The sequence below is a fragment of the Culex quinquefasciatus genome, chromosome 1 (assembly GCF_015732765.1).
Source record: "Culex quinquefasciatus strain JHB chromosome 1, VPISU_Cqui_1.0_pri_paternal, whole genome shotgun sequence".
Classification (NCBI taxonomy): Eukaryota; Metazoa; Arthropoda; class Insecta; order Diptera; family Culicidae; genus Culex; species Culex quinquefasciatus.
This window is the reverse complement of record NC_051861.1, coordinates 51046095-51062393: the sequence shown is the minus strand read 5'-3', so window position 1 is coordinate 51062393 and position 16299 is coordinate 51046095. Positions and strand designations below refer to the sequence as shown.

Below are 16299 nucleotides of genomic sequence, written 5' to 3'. Positions count from 1 at the left end.
TCTACGAGCAGAAGCTGTGCAAGAACTGCTTGCGTGTTGGACATAGGATGTGGACGTGCCCGATTGCTGCACGCTGCAGTACGTGTGGTGGTAGGCACCACTCGTTGATCCACCCCGAGAAGCCAGCGGGTGTCCGTGGTTCGGCATCGAACAGGCCGGCCCCGGTGGTGCAGCAGGCTGCTGGTTCTAGCGTACCGTCAGCAGGGACGGGAACGGCCAGCACACCGCAGGCTCTGACGAGCTCTGTGGCAACCATTTACGCTGCAAACGTGGCAGCGGAGTCGAGGAGGATTCACGTCTTCTTATCGACGGTTCTCGTTTCGGTGAAAGACTGCAACGGAAAGTTGCACACGGCGAGAGCACTTCTTGATAGCGGGTCGCAGGCAAATTTGATCTCGGAGCGGCTGTGCCATATGCTGCGATTGCCCCGTAAGAAGGTCAGCGTACCGATATCCGGTGTCGGCAGCGCACGGATGCAGGTTGACAGCTCGGCGTCGGCAATAATTGCCTCGCGCGTCTCGAACTATACCGTACCGATGGAGTTTCTGGTACTGAAACGAGTAACCGAGGACCAGCCGTCGGCAACGATTGCCATCGGCGAGTGGAACCTCCCGTCGGATATGGTTCTGGCGGATCCCGGTTTCAACAAGCGCGCTCCGATTGACCTGCTGTTGGGATTGGAGCACTTCTATGAGTTCTTGCTGTTGAATGGTGGTCAGGTGCAGATCCAGCGTCCTGGTGAAGGTCTTCCGCTGTTTGTCAACACGGTTTTTGGTTGGATAGCAGCAGGGAAGACGGACTTGGGAAGCCTCAACCCTGTCCCGAGTTGTCATGTTTCGGTTAACGCGACTCTGGAGGAGAAAATCGAGCGATTTTGGACCATCGAAGAGCTGCAGGAGGCACCGAAGCAGACACAAGAAGAGCAGGATTGCGAGGAGCACTTCCAGACGACGTTTTCACGCGACACTACGGGAAGGTACGTGGTGCGGCTTCCGAAGCGCTTGGGCTTCGAGAAGATGATCGGCGAATCCAGGGATATGGCGGTGCGACGATTGATGCAGCTCGAGCGCAGGCTCGGTAAAGACGAAGGGCTTCGGGTGCGTTACAGCGAAGCGATCCACACTTATCTCGAGCAGGACCACATGAGATTGGTATCGGAGGAGGAGCTGAAGGGCGACACGCGCCTTGAGTGCTACCTTCCTCACCATCCGGTGTTCAAGGAATCGAGCACAACTACGAAGATTCGACCGGTGTTCGATGGTTCGGCGAAGACGACGTCAAATCATTCGTTGAATGAAGCGCTCATGGTGGGCCCAGTTCTCCAGGACCCGCTTTTTGACCTGGTGCTTCGTTTCCGGAAGAAGCAGGTTGCTCTCGTCGCTGACATCGAGAAGATGTACTTGCAGGTCAAGGTGCATTCCGACGACACCCCTCTGCAGCGGATCTTGTGGAGGCCGTCACCGTCGGAGCCCATTCGGACTTACGAGATGCTTCGGGTCACTTTCGGCCTGGCCCCATCGTCGTACCTAGCGACAAGATGTCTCCAGCAACTGGCGCATGATGAAGGTGAAGTGTACCAACGTGCGAGGGAAGCTCTGCTGCGGGATTTCTACGTCGACGACTTCATCGGAGGAGCGGAGTCCGAGGAAGAAGCGCTTTTGCTGCGGCAAGAGCTGGAGCAGCTGCTGCCGAAGGGCGGTTTCAGGCTGCGCAAGTGGGTGTCAAACGCCACAGGGGCGTTGGCGGGGCTAGCTGCGGACGATCTGGGGACGCAGACCAAGCTCAACTTCGACCAGGAGCAGGTGAAGACGCTGGGCATCAACTGGCAACCTGGGCCAGATGTGCTGGGAATCGACGTGTCGAGTTTGTCCGTGAGCGGACCGTGGACCAGAAGAAGGGTCTACTCGATAATCGCCCAGCTGTGGGATCCGAGCGGAATCACTGCCCCGGTGATATCATGGGCCAAAATCCGGATGCAGCTGCTGTGGGTAGCGACGCAAGGGTGGGACGACCCGTTGGCGCCTTCGCTGGCGACACAATGGACGGAATTCCACCAGCAACTACCCGAGTTAGCCAAGATAGCAGTCGACAGGTGCGCATTCGTGGAGAATCCAGCGCACGTCGAGTTCCATGTGTTTGCGGACGCATCGGAGGCTGCATACGGAGCATGCATATACGTTCGCTCAGTTGACCCATCAGGACGGGTCAAGATTTGCCTGTTGGCGGCGAAGTCGCGGCCTGCAGGTTTGAAGAAGGTCACTCTAGCAAGACTGGAGCTGTGCGCGGCTCTGATGGCAGCGAGGCTGTACAGTAGAGTGGTCCAAGCTCTCAAGATGGAGGGTACGGAAACTTGGTTTTGGTCAGATTCGACAGTCGTGCTGGCGTGGCTCAAGTCGCCATCGTACGTCTGGCCAACGTTCGTCGCGAACCGAGTCTCGCACATTCAGGAGCTGACGAAGGGACATCGTTGGAACCATGTCAAGGGGACGGAGAATCCGGCGGACCTCGTTTCGCGCGGCGTGATGCCGAAGGATCTCGTTGGACTGCGTCTGTGGTTTCAAGGTCCGCACTGGTTGGGGGCATTCGAGGAGTATTGGAGCAAGGCGAAGCACGAGGAGACCGAAGATCCGGCCGAAGAACTGTTGGAGAAGAAGAAGAACATTCTGGTGGTGTCGGAATCCCCGGAACCTCACCCGCTCATCGATCGCTACGCGTGCTATTGGAAGCTGCTGAGGATCACGGCGTACTGCATGAGGTTTGCTCGGAACTGTCAGCGTCGCAAGAAGCCATCCACAACGTCGTACCTCACCGTCGGCGAGCTGAAGGAAGCCAAACTGGCGCTGGTGCGCAGTGTGCAGCAGGAACCTTTCGCCACGGAGATCAAGGCACTCGCGAACCACCGACTCGTGCCCGCCCATTCGTCGTTGAAGCTGTTGAACCCGTTTCTGGATCAGCAGGGCGTACTCCGTGTTGGTGGCCGGCTTAGACTCGCAGGCGAATCGTTTTCCACCCGGCATCCCATGATACTCCCCAACAGTCACACTTTCACGCGACAAGTAGCCGTCGCGTACCACGCAATTTCCCTCCACTCTGGTCCTCGCATGACGCTCGCTCAAGTTCGCCAGGAGTTTTGGCCGCTAAGTGGCAAACAACTGGCAACCTACACGTATCGGAACTGTGTGCGATGTTTCCGAAGCAACCCTGTCCCTGTCAAGCAACCCCCTGGCCAACTCCCAAAGCCTCGTACAACTCCCTCTCGTCCGTTCACCGTCACCGGTGTAGATTATTGTGGCCCGGTCTACCTGAAGCCCGCACACCGTCGAGCAGCTGCGCTGAAGGCGTACATCGCCGTGTTCGTGTGCTTCAGCACAAAAGCGGTCCACCTTGAGCTTGTAGGGGATCTGACGACCGCGGCGTTTCTTGCGGCCCTGCGACGTTTCGTTGCGCGCCGAGGCCTGCCCTCGGAAGTCCACTCGGACAACGGCCTGAACTTTCAGGGAGCTAGCAACCATCTGCGAGAGCTCTACGATTTGTTGCAAGACCCTACGGTGATCGAGGAGGTCACCAACGAAGCTTCTCGTCGTGGCATCGACTGGAAGTTTATCCCACCGAGAGCGCCGAATTTCGGTGGCTTGTGGGAGGCGGCGGTAAAGTCCGCCAAGACGTCGCTCATCCGCGTGCTCGGCCAGCGACAACTCTCGTTCGAGGACATGATTACTGTCCTCGCGCAAATCGAAGCAGCGATGAATTCCCGTCCGCTCACTCCACTTTCCGAGGATCCGGACGAGTTGGACGTGCTCACACCAGGGCACTTTCTGACCGGAACGTCGCTGCTGGCGATCCCAGATCCGGACTATTCGGACATCCCCACGAACCGGCTGCAGCATTACCAGCAGCTGCAACAACTGGTGCAGCAGCACTGGAAGCGGTGGAGGCGAGAGTACATCTCGCAACTCCACAATCAGAACCAGAAGTTCCCGCAAGCAACCCAGCTGAAGGCTGGCCAGATGGTAGTCCTCAAGGAGGACAACAAGGCGGCAATCGAGTGGCCTCTTGCCCGCATCGTCGAGGTCTACCCGGGCCCTGATGGCGTCGTCCGGGTCGTGAAGCTGCGCCTGCCGAACGGTGCTGTCTACAAGCGACAAGCATCCCGAGTTTGCTTGCTGCCTTTCGAGAGGGACTCGATCGGGCAGACTCCGAACGCCTTCAACCCTCAACCGTCACAAGGCGCACCGTAACCGGAGGAATCGCTGTCGACCGACATCCATGCAGCGCAACGGAGATGGGCGAAGAAGGCGCTATGAAGATTATTTAAATTTTAAACAGTGCTAGTTTTAAGTAGCTAAGGAAGCGAAATTAGGCTTAGGTTTTTCTTTAGTTTTAAATTCTTACAGAATTTTGGTGGCCGGAATGTTTGGTCGCAAACGTTAGTTTGAGTAGTCACCCTGCCGTGTAGCATAGATTTCTGTTTTGCTATAATGTTCTATCTTGCGTGTGCACACGGCAGGGCAACAGTAGTGGTGTTGTTGATCGTCGCGATCACACGCACCATCGTAGAGTTTTGCGCATTCCTTTTTGCACTGCTTGAGTGTAGTATTCAGTACAAATAAATCGTCGTCGCAGCCGGTCGTCGTCTCGCGTTTCTCTGAGGAGATTTGTTTACCTTTGCGCGAATAAAGAGAAGAAGAAAGTTAAGTTTCTTGTGGAATAAATTGTAGTTTTCTATCGTGAAGTTCGTCGTGTTTTTCTTGAGAACCTGTGGAGAAAAATACTTACCGGGAATCTGCTACACCTGCTCTGGAACATACCTGTGGAACCTATAAAGAAAAGGGAAGTGGAAAACGAGCACGGGAGGTACGGAAGGAATCTGGAAGGAGGAATTTCGGGACACAGAAGGACAACACAACACACGAAGGACAAACACACAACAACTAGACACAACGTAGAAAGAAGCCTCAGCAGCCGAAGTACAGGTGAGAAAGCGTTTCGTGGCCAGACGGGATCGGGTCCGAACACTGTCTTTTTGATAATATTTTGAATGCCTCTGATCTCTGTCTTTATTTTAAATTATTCTGAAAGTTTACATTTGAATATAAACAAATCTGAGACATCTGAGTGCTGATTCTTACCAAGTGGCTGCATTGTTCTTCGGGGATGGAAAACCGACCCCGGAAAAGCAAGTTCTACGCTGGTGTTTGGAGACATTTTTGCCGCAAACTATCGGGATTCGTGCAGGGAGTCACTGGTGGTATTATCCGACGCAGGAGAAAGCAGGTTGTACAAAAAATCATCACCAAAATTTCGACATAATTACAATAGTCCACACTTTGCACTGTCAACCATCGGGAGGTTCATCGATTTTGCTGCAGTCTATCGTCACTACCTTCTTATCTCACCATCTGAGACCTTTCTCACTATGTCTCACGGTGAGGACGCGATCGTGTGTGCCGGCTGTGAGAAGGAAGAAGCTGATGAAAACAAAGTGATCGAGTGTGTGGAGTGCCACAGATACTGGCATACGAAGTGCAAGAAGCTGTATGGTAGTACTGCCAGGAGAGCTCACTCGAAGCCCTTCTTGTGCAGCACTGAGTGCTCCGAGCTGAGATCCAGTGTTGAGAATGATAAGAAGGCAGAAGGGTTGATAGCGAAGGTGTTGAGCGAAGTCCAGTGTATGCGGCAGGAGCATGCAGAGAGTAATCGGGAACTGAGGAATGGCTTCAAGGAGCTGGAAAAAAGTCAGTCGTTTCTCGCTGAAAAGTTCGAGGGCATAAACAAAGATATCAAGGACTTGAAACTAGGCCAACATTTCCTGAAAGGACAGGTCGATGAGGTGCATGAGAGGTACGAGAGTGTTGGTGCCACTGTGGAAAGGTTGGAAAAGGAGGTTGACCAGCACAACCGAGCCAACATCAAGAAAAATGCTGTCATCCTGGGAGTACCGGCAACCAAGGACGAAAACATCACAGCTGTAATCGAAGCTATAGCAGAGGCAATCAATTGTCAACTACCCGAGGATGCAGTTTTCGAAGCTAAACGGATTGGGGATCAGAAAGACGGAGGGAAAGTGGCTCCGATTAGGGTGGTTTTTGCGAACGAGGAGACAAAAGAAAAGCTGTTTGACTGCAAGCGAACGCATGGTGTCCTGAAGGCAGCTCAACTAGGATCGAACTTTGCATCAGCTTCGGGCAGAATCGTCTTGAGGGATGAGCTTACGCCGTACGGGATAAATCTGATTCGTGAAGTACGTGATCTACAGGAAAGACTGGAAATCAAGTTCGTCTGGCCGGGAAGAGATGGTGTTATCCTGATGAGAAGAACCGAAAATTCAAAAATCGAACGTGTTCGCGATAAAAACGATATCCGGAAGCTGAATCAACGTCGAGCTAAAAGAAGTCTTGATGAAACTAATTCCTCGTTCAACATGTCCACGAATTCCTCGCCGCGCATTCAGCAGGAGTCCAAAAAGCGTTAATTGTATGTTGCCTTTTCATTATGAAATGTATCTTTTTTCTTTAAAATGTCTGTTCTAAATTATAATTATGAATGTATCGAAGAATGTATAACAAATAAAGCTGAATTGGGGTTCCATGCGTCCTTCAGGGTGTTTCAGTGGAATATTAGAGGGATGGGATCTCTGACCAAGTTTGATGTAATTAAAGAATTTCTGGATAGGTATAATGAGCGAATTGATGTGATTGTTATCGGAGAGACATGGATAAAAGAGGGCTGCCAAGATATGTACGTGCTGGATGGATACAAGGCTGTCTTCTCCTGTCGGCGTTCCTCACATGGTGGGTTAGCCATGTTTGTGAGGGAGGATCTTCACCTAAACCTAACGGAGGTTAGACATACGGAAGGATTTCACATAATTGATGCAGATGTTCAAGCTTGTGGCCGTGACATCCATGTAATTGCTGTTTATCGACCGCCGGGGTACCTATTTACGAGTTTTCTGGACATCATTGATGACAAACTGTCTCGAACCAAAAAGGACCAACAATTCTTCATCGTTGGTGATGTTAACGTGCCCACAAACTTGCCTGCTGATAATGTTGTTAGAGAATATTCCCGTATGCTTTCATCGCACAACTTAAAGGTTACCAACACCACTGTCACCAGGCCTGCCAGTGGGAACATTCTGGACCACGTCGTGGGATCTATTGGACTAGGTGCAAACTTGCTGAATAAAACGATCGAGTGTGAAGTCAGTGATCATTCGATGATTCTGTCTTCAGTCAACTTTAAGGTGCCGAAAGTAACCCAGATTCTGGAGAAGCGTATAATCAACCATACGCTGCTGAATCAACGTTTTGCCAATGTCTTAGCAAACTTGCGGAGTGATCTTGATGCGAATGAGAAAATCAAGGAAATATCTGCAAGATACAACGATGTTTTGAATGCGTCGCCCGAGCAGACGGAAATAACTTGAGAAGGTCAGTTTTTGATATTGTGAGAAGATCAAAATCCGTTATTGGGATGATCGGATTAGTTGTTAAAATAACAAATTTCCATAACAAAGATTTGTTCGAAAAATAACTCAAATTGTTATTGCTCTGTTATTGCAATAACGTACTAATAACATAGAAACCAGAACAATAGAATAACGAGGTTAGTTATTCTGAGCGATGATGGGGAGCACCCAAATAACAAAAACTGTTATTTATATGGATTGATTGCATAACAAAAAGTGTTATTATTTTTGATAAACTAAAACCCCCATTCCTGGTCCTTTTTGAAGGGTGCGTGGGAAGGGGAGGGGGTTTAGCATATACTGGGATTAATCGTTCAATGGAGAAGCGTTATTTGGGAGTTTTAGCGTAAATCGGGAGGTGAAAGACGGAGGACCGTATACAGTAGTTGTTCGTCTGTCGTCTGTCTGCTTTTTAACTGGGATACGGCCCAGTTATCGAGCGCCCAGTTAAAAAGCAGCCCAGTTAAACAACGCCCAGTTACCGAACAACTACTGTACTAAGAGAGCATAAACGGGTTTTTTAGTGAACTTCTTTTGACAGCCCAAACTGATAAGACTTACCGGACATTTTGAATGAATTAATCTTAACTTTGGAGTTAACCTCAAACATCTTACTTTTATTCCAATTAGAACTGCTCTTTTCGTTGTTGTTGATCGTAGTTGAGTTTCTACCTAAAATGTAAAAAAATATCACAAAGTGTCTAATACTTTTAAGGATAAAAAATCAAACACTTATCTGAGGCTGATCGTGCAGGTGATATTTATCTCCACAGTAAAAATTACTGATGATAAATGGAACTTGGTGTAGACAATCCTCTTGATGATCACCTTTCTGAAAAAATAAATAGAACATTTGAATTTTCATAAATATTTTTTTAGCAAGCCAGTTATATACAAATAGTTTAAAAAACAAATAGCAATACCATGTAATTCATAGAATTTTTGGTCATGGTCTGTGAAAAGATAAAATATTTAACAGCTATCGAAGTTAACTATAAATTCGATCAATTCTAGAGCAAACATTTTGACAAATTGATTTATTTTTCTAATTGTCATGTTTTAGGTAACTTTTTTTTATTATCAAAAACATATTGTTAAAAAATTCCTACCATTCAACATCGAGATATTAGTTAACTTTCGGGAAGTCGCGTGTTTTCGCCTTTCTTACAAGTGCCCTTACAAACTGTGTACAAAGTACACGTACGCGACCTCCGGTGGGTTAAATAGTAGATTTTTGTCTCGGAATGTCAGCTGTCACAATATCCCGCTTTTGTAGTGTTGGTCAAGAATGTGCAATTATATTCAAATTAAAAAATACCTGCATATTCCCATTTCAACAAGTTGAAAAAAACTTTATTACTCGATTAATAAAATAAGTAATAATCTATAGAAAAAAGTGATAATTTCACTAAAATTTTTATTTATTCTGGAATACTTTGGCAATCAATAATCATCGCAAAATTCAACTAACATGTTCACAGTTGTGTTACGGTACTTAAAGTCAGGTGATTCATCTTAAAAGAAAAAATAATGTTGAAAATAATAGTTGAATATGTTAAGTAAATGGGGAAGGAACGTTCAACTTAAATGTCTGTCGCTCATTTTAAATGATAAAAATGATGAAGAAAATATGGGTGACGAGAAGAAGGAAGAGGAAAAGAAGAAGAAAAAAGTAAGATAAGGAGAATTAGGAAAAGGAGAAACCCAGTAGGAAGTGGTGGAGGAGCTCATCATCTTCAAACCGCATCCAAAGCATTTTTAAATATTAATGTATGGTGGCTAAACCCTCCCCTTACGCTTAAATTTACAAAAAAAAACTTATCTAATTGACCTCACCTGCTGTTGCTGAAGCCCTCCTTGCAAAGCAACATCAATTTTCCTACGGTTGTCCCCTTCCTGGCCATGTGAAACAAGTTCATAGTAGACGACGGCCTCGGGATAAGGAAGCGCACATCTTGACCTTCATGAGGATCCGCAGTTAGTACTTGTAGACTGCTGCCGTCCATCGTGTCCCGATATCCCCGATTTCCTTACAGAAACCGAGAGATTTCACCAGATCTGAAAAAAAGATTCCCGTTAAGGCGGGTTTGTTTACAAGGACAATAACATCAACTGGCATACCTTTTCGATCCACGTTTCGATCACATCTCGTCGCAAATTGTCTCCAGTTCGTTCCCCTTTCGCTGCACGGAGCGTCAGCTGGGAATCTGCAAAGCCCAGGCAGGTTAATCCTCGTCAATCCTTCTAGATTCTCCGCACTTTTTGCTCGCTCCATAAAAACTTTTCCACAAATAGCACCGACCTCTCCGAAACACACAATCACCAACTCTCAAAAAGCCGCACCGCTTTTTACTGTGTCCGGGGAATAGTTTTCGATGGGACATCCCCGAAACTCATCGTAATCCGAGGATTCACTCGCGAACCGGTCCAGAAAAACAAACGCGATTGGCAGCGCGCAGCACAAAACAATAAACAAACGCAAAGCTCAGCCTGCATTGACGTTTCTCGCGCACTGTTGGAGAGGGGCGTTCACAAACAACGTTCGAACAAAATTTGCAGTAAAGTTTTAATATTTTGAAATTGATTAATTATTTAACTCGATTGATTAATAGTAATCATGACATTTGACGCAGTAAAAAAATAAAAATAAAAAACAAAACAAACAATGTGCAATATGTTAGGCAAAACAATGAAAAAGGGCTAATGCCAATGTGTAACCAAACTATCTTGCTCGTTAGTAATGTAAACACAAACTGAAGTGAACAGCTTGTTTACAGGTCAAAATTGACAATGTTTTGCTAGATTTTAAAATAAAGTTATTTACGTGTATTGTGTACGTACGTTTCTCAATATATAATTTTTAATAATTAATTATTATCCTTATGTTTACGCAAAAGTGGGTAAACTAGTAACTGTTTTTTTCTTCTAAATCTAGCAGACTGTAATTCCAGAGTTTTTTTTGAAAAGGACCAATAAACTATTATCTTTCATATGTTTATAGGACCTTATCAAAAAAAAAACTCTAGAATTGATCTGTATACCTAATCCTAAAATATCTTTAAGAAAGTTTCAACTCATCCCTTTTGCCGGCCCTGTTTTGAAAATAAATATCTGTCAAATTTTGAAAACAGTTAAGCCGACGACGCTGACCTGGGAAAACGGGGAAAAATTAACTTTTTGCGGCTTTCGGCCTGCACCGGGCCACGTCCGGCCGGGAATCGTTCGTGTGGTCAAGGCCGCCCGCCCGTCCTTTTACCGGTGGCCAACCTACGTCAGCGGTGAGCCACTGGTCATCTCGACGGCAGACACCATCACGGTAAATAAATTGCCGCGTTGTGAAATAGCTGAAGTTCTTCGCCTCCCGAGGCGGAACGAGTGTGTGATAGGCATCGGAAGATTATCTACGGCGGAGAGGCCGCCGGGTTTCCGTGATTGGCCATTATAGAGAACGAGAAATTTGGGGACGCCGAAGATAGTACGGCCCCGCATCTGGGACATGTCGGAAAATACGACGAAACCGATCCAGCTGGTTCTGCTGCATTTGATCCAGAAGGGTGCGACTGAGGAACCGCGACGGAACACTGCTGGCCACCGGATCATATGACAGAGGCAAGCACCCTTGGCCAGCTCAAGGGACCGATTTTTGCACCCAAGTGCAACAAATGGGGCAACTACATTCTGTTCACGGGTGTGGATAAAACGAACTTCTCTGCAACGCGGTCACCGGCCACGCAGTAGTTTAGCTCCCATTCGGCGCCGGGTTTACCAGCTGCAGCACAGATCAGTGCATTCACAAGGACACGCCGATCAAGTCGTTCCAGGGACACACGGTTTGTGCCAAGAGTGGAACATGCCCGAGTGCCAAACCAACACTTAATTTTGATTTAACTTTTTTAGATCGAAGTCAACGCCATCTAGTAGGATCGGCATCAAAATCGTGGTTGCGTGCAAACATCCGGCGTGGGGGCAACTGAACGGCTGCAGCAGTTTCCCAAATCAAAAGCTGTACCTTCCGGTGGGCTCGCCGGTGTAGCTTGCTGCGAAGGGATCAAACGAGTGAGAAACTGCCGTAGCTCAGGAAAAAATCTGGCAGAGTGGCAGCAGTAGAACCCGAGATGAAGAGTCCAACGGAGCCAAAGGCAGTACAAGAAAGAGGAAGAAGAAGCAAATAGAGTAGTAAAGAAAATTAACAAGATTTCTAGAGATTTGTTTAAACTCAAACTATGGGTTTTCTAAGACACACACATTGAATTGATATTATACATTGTAATATCAAACAAATGGGCTTTTAATTTGTGCTTGAAGAAGAACTAGAGTCTTTTTTTTGTAAAATTACATAAATAAATCACATTCATTCAAAAACCATTCCATCTTTATTGCATTTGGCCGTATTCCAATGAAATACGAGAGTCGTGATCTCTTTTCAGTCCACTTGCACTGTGCAGTAGTTAACATTTACATTTGAAAACCAAAAAAACATGACTGAGCCGTTTCTAGGAAAAGATTTCTGGTTGTGGGACAGCAATTATTGTAAAAATAAAGGTTCGCAAGAGTGGAAAAGTCAAAACAATTCGGCCGTTGCAAACATTTTTCAAAGTTTATGTCGCCTCCTTCAAAATCGGCTTGATAAATTAGGGGGGCGAAAGATTTTAGTGGAAAATAGTGCAGTTTACTGAACACGGTTTCAAAATTTCCTACGTTGATAATCATATTTTGCATGTTAAACTTGTTTAAAAAATAATTAGATTTTTTGTAAAATCCCCATGTACCTACTACAGGACTGCAAAATAAATTATTGGCGAAAAACATTTCATTAATACTAAGATTTTTTTTAAACTAATAATTGCAAAAACACTGGACTAATAGAAAATGTTTTTGAAACAGTTTTTGCATTAAAATGTACAAACCATGGTTTCTAATTTTATTTTTTATATGTTTTGCCCTTCCCTTGATTTTGGTGAGAGTCGAGTGACTTGAACTTAAAAATATTTGCAGCTGCCTAAGGAAATAAAATGGCATTTAAAAAAAATCGACTAAGTTCATGAACATCATAAAAATTACGAAATATGATTTTGATTAAAACTAACAACTGAAGAATATATTTTGATACTTCCCAAATTTTATATTCTCAATTTAACAGATTATGTAATTATTTTGAAACAAAAAACTAAATGTTTTATTTTTTTTTGTTACGGTTCTGTTACGACCTTCTGCTCGGGCGGGTTTGAAAAACATAACTTAAAATCTTATTTTCGTCTTATTCATCATTCCCAATAGAATATCAAACCAATAACAGTTCCTGTTATTATACAATAAAATGGAAAAACATAACTTAAACTGTTATTATCATCTTATTTCACATTTCGAATGGAATATCAAACCAATAACGATTCATGTTATTATACAATGAAATGGAAAAACATAACTTAAACTGTTATTATTATCTTATTCCACATTTTCAATTTAATATCATTCCAATAACATTGTTTGTTAAAATAACAGAAATTGTTATTATTATTTCTTCAAAAATTTATTTGCAAGAATATTCAATAACAGTTTACGTTATTTTAACAAAATCTGTTATTGAAAAGACATGAATTTTGTTATTACCGTCTGCCCGGGTCCTCAAAGGTTGTCACCATTGAAGTCAAAACAAAAGGATACTGTCCATGGATGTCCTATGACCTTTGGTATCTAATGAGGATGAAAGAAAACCTGCGTAGGAGAAGTAAAACCCACCCCAGTGACTCCCATCTGAAGGATTTATTGAAGCACGTCTCCAAGACCCTGCAGGACAAGAAGGAAAAGGCAAAAAGGGAATATTACCACAACCTGATTCACAATTCATCAGAAAAGAACTCCTGGAAGCTGATCAACGAAGTTATGGGCCGGAAAACCAAAACTAAGCAAGAAATATCATTAAAGATGAACGGCGAGACTATTTCTGATACTTCGCAAGTGGCCAATGCACTCAATGAATTCTTCTGCAGCGTGGGAGCTGAGCTTGCATCTGAAATAGACAGCGACAAAAATATCTGGAAGTTCCAATCTCTACCCTCATGCAACCTCTCCCTGTTCCTGAGACCTGCTACCCTGGAGGAGATTATACTGCTGATCAAGGACCTCAACGTTAACAAAGCACCTGGTCCAGATGGTGTACCAGCGACTGTAATCAAGACGCACCACCTTGCATTCGCAAATATATTGCTGGAGGTATTCAACGAGATCATTAGCACCGGTCAGTACCCTGAATCCCTGAAGCTGGCACGCGTTGTTCCTGTTTTCAAATCCGGAGAAGCGACGAACGTTAACAACTACAGGCCAATATCAACGCTTTCTGCCATGAACAATATCGTGGAAAAACTGATCGCAAAAAGGATATCTGCATTCTTGTCTGCAAACGGGCTGATCTCCAACTTTCAGTACGGATTTCGGCAAGGAAGTAGTACATTGACAGCGACCAACGAACTTCTGGAAGATATTTATGGGCACCTTGACAACCGCCGGTTCTCTGGAGCGCTGTTTCTTGATCTCAAGAAAGCGTTCGATACGGTCAACCACGAACTGCTGCTTCGAAAGTTGGAACGCTACGGTATAAGAGGAATTCCCAACAAGCTGTTGAGAAGTTACCTGTCAAACCGCCTCCAATTCGTCTCGGTAAATGGATTTTCTAGTGATCATCTACACATTGCCACTGGAGTGCCCCAAGGAAGCATTCTTGGTCCACTGTTGTTCCTTATCTTCATCAACGACCTGCCTCGTATGACCTGGCGTGGACAAATTCGTTTGTTTGCTGATGATACGGTTCTTCTGTATGGGAACGCTGACAGTACAAGGATTGCTGAGGCAGACATGCATTTGAACGCTCTGTACTTGCACTTCATGTTCTTATAAGCACATCTAGGAGGCACAGAACTTGGTGTTTTAACCGACTTACGAGAACGCGTGCCGAACTTTTATCGGCTCTTTGAACAATTGTATATGTTTTTTGAACAATGTTCAACTCTTCTTCATTTATATTTTGAACTAGTCTAGTGCTTTTCACGAATTGGTGTATCGCCGAAGCCCAATCTCAGATACTCATTAAAACATAAAACATTTATCTAGAACTCACCTTAAAAACTGTAAAATGGATACATTTTCTAGCAAAGCGCACTGTTAGTTGTTTCCGTATCTTGAAATCCCACAGCAATGGTTAAAGTCAAAGAGCATGTAAAAAAAAACGGGTTTGCATAAAACGGTCCTCAAACATCCGAATTCCTAAGCTTTCAACAATCTGGACCACTAGACAGCTATTCCACATTGTTCATTTTGGTTTCACACACGGATAATCGATGATGTTAATCACTTCACGGTTCAATTTAGCTTTATTTTCCTATTTTTTTCGTTGCAAAAAAATAAACCAGAAAAAATAATGACATTTCCACGTTCAGTCAAAGTTCTGACACAGTGCCCGTGCGCGTACTTTGATTAAAAACACGGTGTTTTTAAATTTTAGAAGAACAAGAGCAGCACCCGTGCCGTGCCGATGCACCTCTGTGCTGAGGACATAAAAGCTGATCTACAGTGCCTTCTTGAGTACTTCAAGTCAAACCTGTTATCACTAAACCTGGGAAAAACAAACTACATGATTTTCCACTCTGCATGGAGGAACGTGCCTGTCTTGCCTGCGGTACTTGTAGAAGATGTTGAGATCCAGAGGGTTTCAGTATACAAGTACCTTGGTCTAATACTGGACAGTAAGCTGAACTGGGAGTTGCATATCGATCATCTGAAACAAAAGATTGCACCCATCTGCGGAGCTCTATGGAAAATGTCGTCGTTCGTGCCTCGAACCTGGCTGCTGAAGTTGTACTACACAATGGTTCACTCGAGACTCCAGTATCTTACAGCGGTATGGGGTTCAGCGCGCCAGGTTCGAATTCGGGAACTGCAATCGCTACAAAACCGCTGTTTGAAAGTGGTGTTCAACCTTCCCCGGCTGTATTCCACCCAAATGCTGTACGAAGACCCGAGGCACTCCGCCTTACCTATCCGAGGACTCCATGCCATTCAGAACATAACACTGACGCACAACATGATCAACGATCCTGAGACCCACCACAACCTTGAGCTTCCAACACTCAATAGTGGACGCCCCACCAGCTCTACTGGAGACCTTAGATTAACACGCCCCAACACAGAGCTTGGAAAAAATCGCTTCACGTACATTGGCTATAAACTGCACAACCTTCTGCCCGTTCCCCTAAAACTAGTGACTTCGAAGCAATCTTTCAAGCAAAGACTCCGTAGTTTATTGAAATCCACTGTCAGTTGCTTTCTTGCTGCCAACGATGTTCGCCTCTAATGCCACCCTATCTGCTCTAACTCTCGTTTTCCGATGCCGCCACCGCCCGCCGAGACCGCCAACCGCCAACCGCCCACCGCCAACCGCCCACCACCAACCGCCCACCGCCAACCGCCAAACGCCCACCGCCAGCCATCAACCGCCCATCGCCAATCGCCCACCACCCACCGCCCACCGAAAACCGCCAAATGCTTACCACCCACACCCCACCACCCACCACCATCAATTGTATTCACTAACACCAGTCTCTAACTCTTAAAAAAAAAATTAAAAAAAAGAATCGCAAAAAAATAAAAAAAAAGAAGAAAAAATCCTCTTAAAAGAGCAAAATTGCTCACTGAGGATTTGTACAGTTAAGCGAGCTGGAAAAAAAAAATCCACCAGCAACAACCACGGAGCCTAACCTCTTCCAGGTAGGTGAATGTTTCCAGCTGCTTGCTAGGAAGTGTGAAATTCGGTATTAAAAAAAAAAAAAAAAAAA

General features: G+C 45.5%; 2 protein-coding genes across 2 annotated transcripts in view; one reads left to right on the top strand and one right to left on the bottom strand.

The window, feature by feature from the left end:
* LOC6035372 (titin) overlaps positions 1–16299 on the bottom strand; it is a 237278-nt gene that overhangs the window by 152696 nt on the left and 68283 nt on the right. The window lies entirely within an intron of this gene.
* On the top strand, positions 48–4238 carry LOC119769628. The gene has a single exon (XM_038262813.1). It carries the CDS (start codon positions 48–50, stop codon positions 4236–4238), a length of 4191 nt encoding a protein of 1396 aa, XP_038118741.1.

What these genes read in the sequence shown, in the direction of transcription:
- LOC119769628 (XM_038262813.1), top strand. Translation starts at nt 48, where the DNA reads ATGTGGACGTGCCCGATTGCTGCACGCTGCAGTACGTGTGGTGGTAGG.